The sequence below is a fragment of the Ceratotherium simum genome, chromosome 9 (genome assembly GCF_057802395.1).
Source record: "Ceratotherium simum simum isolate JZ-2026a chromosome 9, ASM5780239v1, whole genome shotgun sequence".
In the NCBI taxonomy this organism is placed as follows: domain Eukaryota; kingdom Metazoa; phylum Chordata; class Mammalia; order Perissodactyla; family Rhinocerotidae; genus Ceratotherium; species Ceratotherium simum.
In genome coordinates this window covers 77,206,866-77,224,481 of record NC_141908.1, presented here as the reverse complement: position 1 = coordinate 77,224,481, position 17,616 = coordinate 77,206,866, and the positions used below count along the sequence as shown (strand labels likewise).

Genomic DNA, 17,616 nt, shown 5'->3' with positions numbered 1-17,616 from the left:
AAAGGTTTTTGAAGATTAGAAATATTTGGTAAAAGACAGTAAATGATCTGCTTTTCTGTAGGTATAATGGACAGTGGGACCTTGGCCAAGAAGTCCTTGATGACATCATTTATAGAGCTCAGCTAGAACTCTTTTCTCAACCACTACTGGTAAGTTATTATATTTATTCTTTATTAAACACACCTGTGCCTGAACAGGGCACTAGTGGGTAAAAAAATTCAATATGTAATATATGAGGCAATCCAAATCATTGAGGGAAAAAGATTTATTCCACAGTAACAATTGGTTAACTGTTGGAGAGAAAACAAAATTGGTTTAGATCCTCTCCTCCTACCACGTGTCAAAATGAAGTTCGGATAACTTAAAGAACTAAATGTTTTGAAATCCTTTAAGAAAAGAAAGGGGGAAAAGTTATAAATGTTTACTCAAATTTCTGGAGAAGGGAGGACTTTCTAAGCTTAAGTGATAGGACAAGTCACTAAAGAAAGATTGATTTTTTTTTTCCCACATAAACATCTAAATCCTAAACCATTAGTTTTTTAAAAACAAAATTAATATGCAGTGCACAAACTGAGAAAAATATCCTCAACAGTCATGACAAGAAAGTCCATTAATATTTTGTTCTATATAAAAAGATTTCATACTCTTCCACAAAATAAATACACAGTTATGCACCACATAACGATGTTTCAGTCAACAACAGACGGCGTATACAACGGTGGTCCCATGAGGTTAGTACATATAGCCCAGGTGTGTAGTAGGCTATACCATCTAGGTTTGTGTAAGTTCACTCTGTGATGTTCACACAACAGTGAAATTGCCTGACGACACCTGTCAGAACATATCCCCATTGTTAAGCAATGAATGACTATCTCTAAAAGGTAAATGATTAATCAAAAAAGAAATCAAGTAGTGGAGTAAGGAAGACATTCTTTATGTTACCAGTAGCAGTATAACACAACTTTGAACATCTCTTGCAGAAATGCTTTGGTAATGTGTGTGTGTTTTCTTTGACCCACTATCCCATGTCTAGCAACATATCCTAGGAAACTACTTAAAATTTCTTTTTAAATGGGTTGTAAGCGCAACGTTAGTGTTATTTTTAATTGCAAAGGAATCAAAACAGTCCAAATGTTCCACAGCAGAGAATGATTAAGTTATATGATATTTACTTGATGGACTTATATATTTGAGATTTTATATTAAAGAAAATTGCTAGCTTGTGATAAGTGGTAAAGCAGTATAGAACTATTTTTTTAATCTAGATATAACAGAGGAAACATACAAAATGCTAATCATTGTCTAGGTGATTTGACTGGGTGTATTTTATTTCTTTGCGATTGTCTGTGTTTTCTAGGCTTTTTGTAGTACTTTTGTAATGGTATTTTTAATATATTACTTATGTATTTTTCACTTGCCATACTTATTACAATTTTTTTTTTGAGGAAGATTGGCCCTGCACTAACATCTGTTGCCAATCTTCCTCTTTTTCTTTTTTCTTCTCAAAGCCCCTGTACATAGTTGTGTATCATAGTTGTAGAGTTGTGGCTTCTCTATGTGGGATGCCACCTCAGCATGGCTTGATGAGCAGTGAGTAGGTCTGCGCCCAGAATCCAAACCGGCGAACCCCGGGCTGCCGAAGCAGAACACACAAAATTAACCGCTATGCCACCAGGCCAGGCCCTGAGAGTACAATTTTTTTTAAAGCCATTTTCTTGATAGCATTTTTTAATATTTTAAGCTAACTATAAATTTATTGAGGTAGCATTTACAATAATTCTTTGATATTCACTTTTTTCACGTCAGCATCCCTAATTTTACTCTAAGGGTTACATTAAAACAAATGGATAACAAGATTTTTTTAATTACAACAGAATAATAATAGCTTGCATTTGACTCTTTAAATTCATCCTTTTTTCCTTGTCTTATAAATTAAGTAGAGGTGGCATTTCCAAGGCAATATAGATAAAGAGATTAATATTCTCTAGTGCTAGAATAATCCTTTGTTGTTAGGGGTCTCTGAGGAACCCAATAAATAACACTTCTCTATTCAAATCTAGAGCCAGGTGATAAATAGATAAAATGCTTGGCAGGTAGAGAAACTAGCACCATCTTTATCACTGATAAAGGCTAAATTGAGAGACTTAACTCCCCACCCCTCAGTCTAGACTCTGGGACAGCCCACTGGAGAGAAGGTTTGAGTTGGCAGAGCAGGCACACTTACCCAGGTTGCTGCATTCCACTTGTCCTTGTCCAAGTGGAGGGAAAGGGAGAGAGAATCTTTGAGCTTAAATCTTTGCTAGATTAGCACTACCCGGTTAAGAAACATGGACCAATCAGTGGCAGTTACTCTCCAACCAGATATTTCACTCTCCTCCGTGGAGGGCAGAAAGTGGTGGGACAAAATGCCAGATGTGTTTAGGGAAAATTTCTCCTCGTGGAAACAAAGACGTAGAGAAAAAGGACTAAAGATTTCTTTTTGTTCAGTCAGAGGTTAAATTTTGCATGTTATTTATCATCTGAAGAATCAGAAACTTAGTCTAAATTTTCTTATATCAGTTCAAATGTTACACAGTTTTTCTTCCTTTGGAATATTTGTTCTCTTTGCAAGTCAGAAACTTCAAAGAATCCATAGGATGTGTGACTCACATTTTTAAAATGTGGTAAATTCTCATTTAAAAAGCCCACCTAGGGGCCGGCCCCCCGGCTTAGTGGTTCAGTGCGCACGCTCTGCTACTGGCGGCCTGGGTTCGGATCCCGGGTGCGCACCGACGCACCGCTTGTCCGGCCATGCTGAGGCAGCGTCCCACATACAGCAGCTAGCAGGATGTGCAACTATGACATACAACTATCTACTGGGGCTTTGGGGAGAAAAAGGAGGAGGATTGGCAATAGATGTTAGCTCAGGACTGGTCTTCCTCAGCAAAAAGAGGAGGATTGGCATGGATGTTAGCTCAGGGCTGCTCTTCCTCACAAAAAATTAATTAATTAATTAATTAAATTAAGTAATTAATTAATTAAAAAAAAAAAAGGCTGCCTAGGGGGCTGGCCTGGTGGCGCAAGCAGTTAAGTGCTCGTGGTCCTCTGCGGCAGCCTGGGGTTTGCCGGTTTGGATCCTGGGCACGCACTGACAGACCACTTGTCAACCCATGCTGTGGCGGCGTCCCATATAAAGTGGAGGAAGATGGGCATGGATGTTAGCCCAGGGCTGGTCTTCCTCAGCAAAAAAAAAGAGGAGGATTGGCAGATGTTAGCACAGGGCCGATCTTCCTCACCAAAAAAAAAAAATGCCTGCCTAAAAGAATACAGAACTATGGAGATACAAACATTTGTTACACATTGTACTTTTATATGTTGTAGTACAAGTTTTAAATACATATTCAAAAAATGATGGAAACATGAAGTGTAGAATAAGCATAAATTGTATATTAGGTATAAATATGTATAGACTTATATTATCATTTTAGGTTGCCAATGCCATGAAAAACTCATTACCATTTGATGCTCCCGATTCTTCACAAGAAGGCCAGAAAGTACTTAAAGTGGAAGTCACTCCAACAGTGCCGAGGATTTCTCGGACTGCAATTACAACAGCTTCAATCCGTCGCCATAGATGGAGGAGAGAAGGTGAGTACAGAATGCCTATTGTTCACTCATGGATTCAAGTAAATTTATCACTGTTTTTACAGACTATATTTAACACGTGATATTATAGTACGCTATGTAATTAAAATTGTTTAGTTTTTAAAAATAGCACTAAAAATGTGGTTTAAGTGCCTGAATTTATTTTAATATAAATATCTGTATTTTTTTTATAAAGTAGATTTTATTTAGACTGCTTTATGAATGTTCAAATAGAAAATAAGACCAAGTTAGTTTTTGTCTTTTTTTGAACTAGTAATAACAATAGGAAAGAAGTTTCTTTAGGCCTCTTACCATGCTGGAAAAAAAAGGTGCATGTATGAGCATTGTGGGAGAAAATTATATAAATGGCCAAACTAATGGTGTAATACAAGCTATCTAAAATAATTGATTATTGTTTTGATTATTGTTTTTAAAATTTTTATCTTTGCTTTTCTTTTTTTTTATAAGTGCTGGATCCAGCAGCATTTCACAGGCATATAGTACTTGAATAGTCAAGCTGTCTTGCCTAAGAAATTAATTGCCATTTTAATTATCCCTATTTTTCTGTCCTATTCATTTGCAAACCTCACATTGTTCATCTGCTGCCTTATGTGTGTGCATGCTGTGCACACACATGTAACTATATAAATAGCATTTGTGTTTATATCATATCCGCATATATACATTCTCTTATCTGCCTGGGTCAAATGCTCAGAAAAGAATAGAGCAGCGCAAAAGCACTAAAATTTTATATGTTGAATCCCAGATGGCTTTGACTTCTCAAACGAGGCTGACTCGAGTATTCCTGGCTCCCCGATCCAACACGGCTCCACTGACCTAGGGATCAAACGTGTGCAAGAGGGGGAGGTGCTGGTGCGCAGGACCCCTGAGCATGGCTCACCGGAGCCCAACTCAGCAGCAGCCACAACAGAGGGTAGGACAGAGATGAGGAGGCAGAAGTCAGTGAGGCAGTTGCTGGAGAAGGATCCTGGCTCTCTATCCCCAAGCAGAACATCTTTCCATTCTAGTGTGTGTTACCACTACCCCAGGGTGTATTAGCTCCTCCTTGCAAAGCGTACCCCTCCCACCCACTGCCAATATGCCTAGCACCAGGTCAGGTACAATCTTTAGTTACCATTTGTGCTGGCCTGGAGTCTGCATCCCTGTGTAATCAAAGAACAGCTTGGCATGGCTACTAACAAGGCAGAGGCCTGTCTCCAACAGGTCTGCAAATGCTTGGGATTTTTCATTACTGAGCATGTTTATTCTAACATTAGGAAAGGAAAGAAGAATGCACCCAATGGACATGAGCCTTATCAGCCAATGTGAATTGATTTCATTTATATATTAATTTATTCTTTACAAATATATGAGGGGAGTTTTAAAACATTAATACATTATTTTTGAGAAATTGGACTAAAGTGGAGCTGGTCGATATATCTCTAATCCTAGGGTGGTCAATTAACGAGAATTTCTTATCTCTTTGACAGAATAAAACGGTATTGATTGTGTTTTTATAACCTTTGGGTCAAGTTGCCTGGATCTAACTAGTGAACTGCTGACATTGTTCCTCTATAAATGGTCTATCCTGGGGCACACTACATTTTATCATCTATTGTAAATAATGATGATTGTCTTATATAGCTCCCAAACAGAATTGAAATGTATTATTTAGAGGTCAAGTATCCTAGTAGATCTTTGTTTCTACAACGCTGGTATCTCAAAATGCAAATTTTTTTTTACACTCCGCCGCCAGCCCCCCCCCCCCGTCCCCCCCCCCTCCCGCCACCACTATCCATAAAAGAACAATTCTTTCTTATAGGAAAGTATTGATTTGCTGTTTTACATGTGATGCCATAGGAGTTGGCTTTGTGAAGGAGGGAACTGTAGCTTAATAGTTTTTTAATTATTTAATGTATTGCTGTTGTGGAACCTTTATACTAATTCATGAAATTTAGCAAGTATTTTTAAAATAGGTTACATATTTTTATGTATTTTAAAGACCAAACAAAGGAAGCAGTTACCTTCCACTTAGGGAGGTCTCTTGCTCTTTAGTGCATTAGAAATTTGAGCATGCTCAGTAAGACTCTAAATCTGCCCTCTGTTCCTGTGCCCATTTGCCAAGATTGACCTGACTTTGTTTAACAGTGTTGCATGTGCATGATCTAGGAACCCAGAGAAGTTGGTGCTGTTTGACAGACATCCTTGTGTAAATGGCTGTGAAAGATGCAGCCCTCCCTTATCATTTTTCCTGTATCTCTTTATGTTATCCCTAGGAGTCAGTTTTATCTTCTATAAAGGCATAGAACTAAGTATATGAGTAGATGTTAAACCCAGAGTGGGCCTAAACTGAACAACAGCCTATTTCCCAACATTCTTGGTGACTAAATGAGCCACTTGATGTGTACCTACTACCATTGTTAGAATCTTGCAGGGGCCGGCCCGGTGGCGCAACCGGTTGGGTGTGCGCGCTCCGCTGCGGCGGCCCGGAGTTCGCTGGTTCGGATCCCGGGCGTGCACCGACGCACTGCTTTGGCGAGCCATGCTGTGGCGGCGACCCATATAAAAGTGGAGGAGGATGGGCACGGATGTTAGCCCAGGGCCGTCTTCCTCGGCAAAAAAAAAAAAAAAAAAGAGGAGGATTGGCGGATGTTAGCACAGGGCTGATCTCACAAAAAAAAAAAAAAAGAATCTTGCAGTATTTGTGCTAAATGTAGTACTATGGGGCCGGCCCCGTGGCTTATCGGTTAAGTGTGCGCGCTCCGCTACTGGCGGCCCGGGTTTGAATCCCAGGTGCGCACAGAGGCACCGCTTCTCCGGCCATGCTGAGGCCACGTCCCACATACAGCAACTAGAAGGATGTGCAACTATGACGTACAACTATCTACTGGGGCTTTGAGGGGTAAAAAAAAAAAAAAAAGGAGGAGGATTGGCAATAGATGTTAGCTCAGAGCCGGTCTTCCTCAGCAAAAACAGGAGGATTAGCATGGATGTTAGCTCAGGGCTGATCTTCCTCACAAAAAAATAAATAAATAAATAAATGTAATACTATGTTAATTAACACTTGATGAAATTCTAGCAAGTGTGGGATTAGGTTGAAACATTTCTTCTGTTCATCAAAAGTCATACACATGGAAAGAGGAACCAAAATAGTAGTTCCTTTTAAATATCCTATTAAATATTAAAATATCCTATTTTAATATCTCCTGTCATTGGTAAAAATTTCAGTTTGTGAGCGTGGGTTGTAGCCATAAGGAAAGAGGAATGAGTTCCTTCAGTGTGTTTGAAATTTCTCAGAAATTATTTTGCCTTTTAATTTAGATTAATTGTAGCTTTAAATCAATATTAATAGAAGATTTGGTGGTGAACATGATGTAATCTATGCAGAAATAGAAGTACAATGATGTACACCTGAAATTTTTACAATGTTATAAACCAATGTTACTGCAATAAACAAAAAATTAAAAAATAAATAAATAAACCACTTTAATAACAAGGTAAAAAATATATATATTAATAGAAGCTAAATTTATAAGGAGAAGCAGACATGAACAGAAAAGTGCATTAAAAATCCTTTTTGATTGTCTCTTCTTTGGATCATGAATATTGTTATCACCCAGGGAGAAAATTAGATAGGAAAAAAGTAGGGACACACAATCGCCTTATTATTCCTTGAGGTTTTTTTAAACAGAATGAAGGAAATTACCAAAACCTCTGAAAAGTTTGGTAGTTCTGAAGTCTGCTGGAGCTTTTGGATTAACATCAATAATTGACCTTTAAAAAAAGAAAACATGTTTTCTAGTATGATGGTTTTAAATAGTTTTATATTTAAAATTGTATTTATTATATGTTGAAATTGAAGGAAGAATATGAGCCCATCACCTGCCTGCCCTTATCCTGATTGTCAAGTAATGTTTTATTTGTGACTTTTAAAGCTGGATTTAAAATTATTACTAAACTGAGGACAACACCTATAATGAAAGTATAGTCAGTGTTCTACTATATTGAAAAGCATTTCTTAGTGTGTAACATATCAGTAGATTCTCTTGCATGGTGACTTTTATGTTATCATCTTCTCTTTTATGGCCATATTGCTTGGGCATCAGATCTGCATGTGGCAAGACGCAGAAGCTAGCACTAAGTCTCTCAGTCTCCTTTCCTAATTATATATGTACCCAATGATACATTCTGTTCACTCCCAGTTTCATGTTACTGATATAAATTCTGAACCAGTAACTGTCTTTTCTTGGGCATCTTGGAGTTCTTTATACTAATCGTAAGTAAATTGCTAAGATGATATCATATGAATATAATTTAAAGTTTTTATTTTGAGATACATCATATACTTTTCTTTTGAAGAAGGTGTTGAGAGAAATGGTGTCAGCTGCATTTTCATATGGCTTTGCATGATGATTAAAGATTATTAAACTGCTAGATATAATAACAAGGTGCCTTTTGCTTTAAGGATAGCCTATTTCATTCTTTTGAAGGAAAGAAATAACTAATCCATATGAGAAAATATAGCTAAGAAAATCTTTTTATTTTTCCAGGAACTATGTTAAATAAAGATTGTATTTAAATATTTCATATGTATTTTACTTAGGTAACCTGTTATCTCAAAATATTTGTTTAGAATTCTTTCCTAATATTTTACCTTAACTGTAATATTGATATCTTTATGTAGATCCAGATTAAACTGTTTGCAGTTTGGTAAACATATTTAATGAGGTAGCAAACCACTATCAGGTTTTGAAAGAAGCAAATGTATTAGTTTCTAAGAGAATGTTGATCATACTTGCAGTAAGAGAATTGAAGGTGTGGGATTATGTTGAAACATTTCTGTTTCCTGGAAACCCCAAACTAAATATATTGTGTATGCTTCTCCCCTTCTTACAAAATCCTAAGATAAGGATTCCTTTGTTAACTTGTTTCTGTATGAAACGTAATGGAACGCTATAGTATTTTGTGACAACAATTATAAATCTCGACACTAAAAATCTAATGTATTACAGAAATACATAATATAGAAAGTAAAAATCCTTCTTAAATATTCCTGCTGGTTCCCTTACCCTTGCTCTCTGATAATCAAATATTTTCTTCACATTGATTGAAGAAGAAAATATGGAAACCAGTGAGTAGATATGTCCATTAGATAGGATACAATTATGAAGTTATTGGAAGCAATGTAGAGTTTTTCAGTTTAGAGTTAGAAAATTTACTAGTTCCATGTTAAAGGTTTTAAAGCCATTTAGAAGCAGTTAGCTGTTGAATGAATATAAAATTTTATTGTAGTTAAAAAGGGTTTGGCTTGTAGGGATAAATGTGTTTTGGGCATTACTCTCGGTAGCTGAAATTAAAAGGGAGTCTCTTTTGCATGCTCTATTTTATGGTGGGTTAAGGAAGATGAGGACAAAATTTTGTTTTTTTAAATAGATGTGGTTACCTCAAATTGACAACGATGTATTATAAAGATTTATGATAACAAAATGTTGTATTTTACCTAAAATTGTTTTATGTGCCTAAATATTGATAGTATACTAAGTTCGTTTGTGGATAGTTTTACAAAAGCTGAACTAATTAAAGCTAAATGAACAGAATGAATAACACATTAGAATTCTGTGTAGATTATGGTTTCTTCTCCTAAATTATTTACGGGAAATGTTGTTAGCAGGGCCTTTGCCAACCTATAGCAAAAATGCCCGAGATGAAGTTAGTTGAGTTGTTATTCACAGCTGCTGCTTATTTAATTTAGCTATTGCTTAGTCTGTCTGATTTGTTTTTTAGGTGCTGAGGGTGTAAATGGAGGAGAGGAGTCGGTAAACCTGAATGATGCAGATGAAGGATTTTCGTCAGGGGCTTCCCTCAGCAGTCAGCCAGTTGGGACCAAACCGTCCTTCTCTTCTCAGAGGGGAAGCTTAAGGAAAGTAGCAACTGGGCGTTCAGCCAAGGATAAAGAAACAGCCTCTGTCATCAAATCCAGTGAGAGCCCTCGAGATTCAGTAGTTCGCAGGCAGTATGTACAGCAACCAGCTGACCTTAGTGTAGATTCAATTGAGCTGACACCGATGAAGAAACACCTGAGCCTGCCTGCTGGCTCGGTGGTGCCAAAAAACAATAGTTTAAGTCTAATCCGGACAGCCAGTGCTTCCTCAAGTAAATCATTTGACTATGTAAATGGCAGTCAAGCAAGTACCAGCATTGGGGTTGGCACTGAGGGAGTTACTAATTTAGCAGCTAACAATACTAATCGATACTCAACTATCAGTCTACAGGAAGACCGGCTAGGTCAAGCTGGAGAAGGTAAAGAGCTCCTCAGCCCAGGAGCTCCCTTAAACAAGCAATCTCGATCCCCAAGTTTCAATATGCAGCTAATATCCCAGGTGTAGTTTAACATCCTTTCTCATCTTTCTGCTTACCTTTTAAACTGAACATTTCATTGTGCAAAAAGACACTTCATCCCACGTTGTGAAAATATTGGTCATCATAATCAGATTTGATTTAGTTTAGGTATTTTCATCCTGTATTTTGTATGGAAACAGCAATAAGGTTTTCTTTTCCCTCCTTCCTATATCTTCCCTTCGCCTACTCCTTGTAAATGTGTTTGTGAAGCAGTATAAAATGTTTGCATTTTCCATGCCTTCTCTTCTCCTTGGGTGATGTGCAATCCATCGTAGGCTGATCGGTCCCGTTTCAACACTGTGAGACTGAGGATATGTTAGAGGAAATGGTGTATATGATCCCTATGAAATGATTCTTTGGCTTTCTTTTAAAAAAACAAAACAAAACGGGTTTGTTCTCATAATCTATAGAACTATGAAGATTACTGGATCATATTTTTTTCTCTCTTAACCAGGAGTGCCTCAGAGATTCTGCTATGACTTTGGACTTCTCTGAGTCTGTGCAATCGTTTTCTTGAGAAGCATGGGGAAAGGTGGTAGACTGCTGCACTTTTTCATTAAAATGAGGGTGGCTCTTTTTCTCCCATCTCCTTTATCTCGAGGACACAGTTGTTCAATTACTGAGGTGTTTAAATCAAGTGGTGGCCACCTCCATCGGAGGGCAGGGCTCTAAATTGATTGTGTAATTGATAATGCACTTTCTCAATGGCTCTGTAGTCATTATTAACATGTCTTCCCTCCTCCCCACAAGGACATAACGTCATTTTGTCCTTTAAGTTTGAACAACTAACAAATCAGAGAATCCAAGGGGCATGTTCTATTTCCTAGGAATGATTGACACTTTGGTGCTGGGGTTTTGTGGGCGGGAAGGGGTGGTTTTTGTTTATCTTGTGTGGGATTGTGTGTGTGAGAGCAAGTTTTGATTGGTTTTTTTCTTTTCCTTTGTGAGCTGATGATGACTGAAGTAGAACAAGTACGTCTTCAGGTAAAGAGAGGGATTTCTCAACCCACTTTCTGTGATGTCAGACTATTGGAGAAGCCCTTTCAGCTGCTTTCTAGATGTACCTAAATTCAGTCAGATATTTTGAATTAAGAGACCTGAACTCCTAATAGATCATATACTCCAAGGAAATACATCAGGGACAGATAATTGGCTGAAAACACTGATGCTTCAATGTGACACATTTTTATAGAACATTTCTACCAGGGGGTACTGACTTGATTTCTCCTATAGGGACCACACTGCCTTTGTGTTTAAATGTAATGCAATTTGTGTACCTTCTAATCATATATCTCCAAAAGTTTCTCATTTTTATAAAACTTTGAAATCATGCCAGTAAGCTAGATGTTGAATGTGTGTAAGTAATAATTGGTAACTGTGCTAAGAGGCTACAAAAATGCATTATTGGTAAAAAAAAATTTTTTAGTTCTGATTTGGTTGGATAAGATTTCATTATGACCTCTTCTGGGTCTCAGGCTCTAGTGCTTGATTGAAATAGAGGAGAATATATTGATTTTTGAAATCAATGTTGTGACTTGAACTGCTATACGTTATCCTTCCACAGAAGACATCAGAGCTATTAGTGCTTTGTACATTTAGACATTTTTATTTTAATATCGTGAAAGAGAAATATACTGAATTTATAGAAAGTATTCTCCTAATTAACAAAGTTTAAAATTTTCTCTCTACCAATAAAAGTTACAATAGATTTTGTTAATAAAATAACCAGAAAAATGCCTCTTGTTTTTTTCACATCTAAAAATCCCCTCCTCTTTTTTTTGATCCTAAGAGGTTTTTTTTGTTTGTTTGTTTGTTTAATGCACTTTCTGTTAGAATCTTTATAAGAACAATGAATTGCTTGGTTGAATTTGGTAGTCTGTAACATTTTTCAGCTCCCAGGAAAATGGAAAGCTAGAACCTGAACTAGTATCTACAGCATTGCCAAAGTCTGGGGTAAAGGTAAAAGTTGATAAATAGAGATTTATTGATTTGTATAAATATGTGTGTGGATGTGTATATGTATATGGTGTGTATATGTATATATCACAAAGACATACTTTAGATATCCCTTAGTTCTTTTAATTTAGCTAAGGGATGTCAGATAAATGAATTAAAAGCAGCCAAAATAAATGAGGTATAAAGATCTATAACATACTAAGGAGAGCAAAGTTTCAGGTATGAGAAGAAAAGAGCATTATACTTACCAGGAAGTGAGATCTTAGCCATGGCTGGAGGTCAGTCAGTTTATGGCAGAAATACCTGGTTGATTTAGGAGACTGAGGGGTTGTTGTTAATTTAACAAGTTGTGCACTTATTGGCATCTAAATCTAGCATGATTTCGTTTTAGTTAAAGCACAAAAAAAATACCAAATAATACCAAATTACAGCAAAAGCTGTAATAAATATAAGATCTCCCTTTGGTTTGTTAGAAATCTTATGTTACACCTGAAAAGTTGGTTTTGAAAAACTTTCAATTGAGAGGATTTCTTTTGTATATGTGTATGTGTATATGTTTATATTTTGTACGTATGCATACCCATTAATGTTTCATGACCCTTGTAACATTTGTGTTCCATTCTTTTAAGTGATGTGATTTGGCCCCAATGAAGAAACATTTCATTTAGTTCAACTTTTGCATTCAGGGTCTTAGAAGAGATTTCCTGTGCAAGATTTGGTTAAAATGGAATGAGTTTAACAAACCAAAAGTCATATTTTCTAAGAAATTTTTGATATTCCTTCGCATTATTTATTGGCATTTAATTTAAAATACTTTTCAGCTATACAACAGCTGTTACAAATATATGCCAGCAATATTCATACTTTATCCTTTAACAACCTTTTGTTTTATACTTCCTAACTTACATTAAAAAAAGACCTTCCATCTATGGAAAAGCCAGTTAGGGAGAAAATACTTGCTTTCTATAAGAAAACAATTTAATTGATGCCATCTATGCCAGGTTGGATTAAGAAATACAAAGAAATATCTGAAGGTTTTGAGAACTCTTCTCTGTGACATTAATTTGAAATCATGTTACTAGAAAGCAAACTAAAATGTAAAGTGAAAAGCTAACGTAGAAGTAAGACTTTTAAATATAAAAATGTTTTGTGAAGCTGGGGGGGAAATGGTTGTAATTTGAAGTCCTGACCCTTACCTCCACTCTTACCCTCCTGATTACTTCTCTGTGCCTGTTTAATATAGAGTCAGGATGTTTGTGCTAGAAGAGACCCTAGAGATAATCTAGCTAGTCTCCCAACACCCACCCTCTCATATCCATCCTCAGGAAACTGAGGTTCAAAAAGGTTGTGAAGTGATCAAGGTCACATAACTAAGAAGCAGAGCCAGAATCAAACTCCTGTCCCCTGTCAAATACATATTAACACCCCACTGCCTCCCTTTACTTCTACTATGGTAAATGTGGTATGTAACACTTTCTATTTCTGCAGTTTCTTTACAGTTCTGGTCTGGTAGTTGGTGAATACAGCACATTCAGAAAAGTATTAAATCCAGAAAAAATGTAGAGTAATAAACGTAGATGGGGAAGTGTTAGAAATGTAGGTATCTATACCACACGTCAGGATATATTTTTTTTATTCTAATTTATGCCTTACTATTTTCTGCCACATAACAGTTGTATGCTGCCGTTTCCTAGTTGATTATATTTCTGAGGATTTATTTAAATGCAAAAATAAACCCAATGAAATGGCTTTGATCAGTGTTTCTAGCTATTTTAAAGTAATTTTTGAATCAGCCAGCTTTCACAGTCACCTAGGTGGCAAGTTAATTATATTGCACAATGGAGTATTGCAAAGTAAAGATTAAGTAAATTTGATTTCATTAATTTCTAAGGAGACTGAACCTTACTTGTGCTTAGAGCAGATAGATAAAAGCAATATTTCCTTATGTGAATGAAAAAGGTTCATAGTGTGAAACTTATGATTCCATAATGGAATGGTGACCATGATGTAATTTAAAGTGTATATACCATATAAAATATCTTAAATGCAGTAGTCTCAGCTATATAAGCTCAATATTTCCAACCTCTGTTCTCAAATTCCACTTAGTAACTTTAATTATAATTATTTATTAGACACTGGAATACTGAGAATAACTTCTTTGATTGTTTCGTTTGCACTATTTGTGTGAATATTTTAGTGAAGTGGGTGGGGTGTTTTTCCTCCCTCACTTTGTGAGGTTTGTATGGGTCCATTTTTGAGTACTTCAGTTGTTGACAATCAGTTGTCTCATTTAATTCTCTGCATGTTCATTTGTAAATAAAATAATTAGTACCTGTCTTTAGGGGATAGTACACTATTTATACAAACACTGTCAAGGAGGCTCTATTTCTGATCTTGGATTACGAAGTAAGTTTTGTTTTAAGCTTTTTTTCAAAATCAGTATTTCAATTACATATTTGTTTTTCAGTTTAAAAATGTTTAATAGGTCATGCCAGTGGTTGGAAAATCTATGAGAGTTTTAGAGCAACTTTTCTATACTATGGCTATGTTAAACAGTCTGAACACGAGACTTCTTATCTTTCAAGTTGAATGATTATTGTCATGTTTCAAACCACTAAGTCGGTTGAGACACTTACTTGTAATACTTTAATTTTTTTAAAGTGCTTTTTAGAAACAAGTTGTTTGAAAACCAACTAGAAATTAGTGATAGCTTAAACTCTAAATATGAGAATATTTGCCAGATCAAGAAGGTGGAATGCAGTGTAAACTTGTTAACAGTGCTGATAAAATCATGAGTCACCAGATTGGTCCAGTTTTCCATTGCCAGGGTGGTCATGTTGATAATGTAAGACATAAATTTTAGTATTACCTGTGTTGTGTACCTAATGGGTATATCATAATAGCATGGAACATACATGGGAAATACTATCCATAGAATTAACCAACATGCACTTAAACTATATTAGATTTTTGGCAGTGCCAGAAATTTGTGTGGTGATCCCAAGCCGTTAGAATTAGAGTCATCATCATCACTCAACCTTCCCTGCCCGTATAGGCACATTCCTTCTAAACCTGACCACACAACCACAAAATTTTGGTAACTTTAATTTCTTCAGTATTTTTGTAGTCTTAGCCATTAGTCACATGAGAAATATGTACAAGAGCAAACAGTTCAGGATAGAAATTCGCAGAAAGCTGGGAATGATGTGAAATAGCTGGCAGCATAGTACAGAAATGCAGCTTCTATGTTTTGCTTCTGGACTTTGAGAAAATGCTTACAAATTAAGGCACATTCAGATGTCTGCTATTATGCTATTATGTTTAATATAGATTTTACCAAAAAAAAATAGAATTAGGTGTAGCTTAAAGTATAAATCAGTCTTTTTTTAAAATTGTGTATCTGGAGGTATACAATTATAAAAACCACAATTTGGAGGTTTAATAAAGAAATTCTTTTATTTTCAAAGAGAAATGACCTTAATTGGACAATCCATCCCCAACTACAGAATTGAAATCAATCTGGTTTGCTGTATTTGAGTGTCAACAGCTCAGTATTACTTATATCCGAGGAAATTCTTTACATCTTCATTGGTTACAAAACTTACCAAAGAAAATGTATCAACCAAATGTAATTTTTAAGGTATCTAACTGTTAAGGAATGAGGCTCCTTTAACATAAAGGGTTGCTTTCTAGCCTTGGGGGAAATGAATATCAAAAGATGGTTTGATCTAAAACATAGATATACTGTACCTACAAGATTCCATTTGAGTTTTCTTACCATGTCAGTAAAATGTCAATATTTATGCTTCCAGCACAAGTACCAGTTAAAGGTTAAGTCCAAATATTATTCCTTATGGCACAATTTCATGTCTCCTTAACTCAAATTAAGGATTCTTCTCATCAGTATTGAATAAAAAAGGAGGGAAATTCCTAAAATTGGTATACTGTATGATATTGTGGCTTTTGAAAATAAAAGTGAGGGGGAAATTATGGAAATGCACACTTTTAAATGGGCAATGGCAATTATTTCTACTAAGTATAATATTGGCTAAAATGGTATGTTTGTTTACATAATTTATGATCACTCTGAGTGTTTTATTCCTTTGCAGAAAAACACGATTGGGTTAAGAAAAGCTGAAATACTCATTTTTTAAATGTATAGACCAATAAGAACTAAAGGATTTGCATAAACTATTAAATAATGATTTTTTTGGAAAACATGAAGTGTAATTGTATATTAACTGATGGTCCAAACAGGTTCTATGTATTATTTTTTTTCTTATCAGGTGGTAGTTAAAAAGTAGTGAATGTATTGGTCAGGTATCTTGGAAAGAGAAGATTGGCTTTCTAACAATTAGTAATATAGGTTTTTGGGGTTTTTAAAAGTTTTATCATCCAAACTGAACCGAGAGATAGGCTCAGTGCTCCGTATGTTGTTTTAAAATATTTGTAATAAGTTCATCAACTGCTTAACAGTGAATCTTTTTTGATTCTTATTCTAAAAATTATGTTGGCTTTACATGCAGTTTAACTGGTTAAGTGAAACAGTTTTTAATGGTGCAAAGATTATTTTCACACTACTTTTCTCATAATAATTTGGCTCTTCTGAGCGACAATTTCTGAGAGTTTTTACTGCTTTAACATTATGTAGTCTGATCTCTGTCACAATAGACAAGTAAACAGAAAATATCCCACTTTCATGTGTTTGCTTCATAAAAGGATATAGAATGTATAGATCAGCTCTTCTTTTTTTCTTAACAGCATCAACCTATAGCTTGGTATAAACTTCCCAAGTGTTCAGAGAATAGTGCTGGTGAAAATTATTAAATAAGATAGGCATGAAGAAAATATGGTCTCTTTTGACTGCTGTCCTGTCAACCTAGGACTAGTTAAAACCTTCATTTTTTTGGAGCTGAAGAAAAAAAACGCACAATTAAGATCATATTTATTGGTGCATGTAAGCCATTATCTTAATTGTCTTACTGAACTGGTTAACGCTGTTGATTGTTGAAATGTGAAATGTAGTCACTGTTGACCTTGTAAATATCTGCCAGCGATGAAAAAAATATTTTAAGTTATTGTAAATAAAGATGTATAAATTCATTATCAGTCTGCAATGCAGAAACATATCTAAGATGTTAAATATTGTGCTTTCTTGAGAGATGTGTAATTTTTCCTTAGATGTATCTAGTTACATTAAGAATGTAAATTTTCTTTTGTACAGTATAAAAATACAGCTTTATTTGGCTTTTGGCTGGATTTTCCTGATTTAATTTTATATCTTACCTAAATTTCATACCTTAAAATGGTCCTTCATTGCATTTTTTCAAAGCATGCCATTTTATTTATGCATGTCTGATAAAACAAATCAATTTCTCAGGTGAGGCACAACTGTTTCTAGTACTGAGATGTTAGAAAATGTTCTTTCCTGGGCCCTTATGAAGAGGAGCCATCGTTACTGCAGTACCATTTACAGCGTCTTCAGCAATGTGTGAAAGTGCCTATTTCCTCACACTCGTAGCAGCGTTAATTCTCTGATCATGAAATTTTTTGGTCTTTCCCACATTGTGTTTTCTAAAGATAAATTTTAGCCTTCCCTTGGAATGTGGGTTTAATGAAGGGCTGAGCCCCAGGCCC

The 17,616-nt window shown here is 35.6% G+C and overlaps 1 protein-coding gene across 9 annotated transcripts in view; it reads left to right on the top strand.

The window, feature by feature from the left end:
* The window catches only part of HYCC2 (hyccin PI4KA lipid kinase complex subunit 2), a 96,850-nt gene extending 79,618 nt beyond the window's left edge, over positions 1–17,232 (top strand). For 8 of the 9 annotated variants that reach the window (XM_014784728.2, XM_087435576.1, XM_087435577.1 and 5 more), the window contains 4 exons: positions 62–149; positions 3,468–3,627; positions 4,391–4,558; positions 9,409–17,232. In XM_014784728.2, coding sequence (XP_014640214.1) covers positions 62–149; positions 3,468–3,627; positions 4,391–4,558; positions 9,409–10,010 — 1,018 coding nt within the window. In that variant the 3' untranslated portion in view covers positions 10,011–17,232. The remainder of the gene's footprint in view (positions 1–61; positions 150–3,467; positions 3,628–4,390; positions 4,559–9,408) is intronic. The other variant, XM_087435578.1, reaches the window with a different exon arrangement.
* Positions 17,233–17,616: the final 384 nt, after the last annotated feature.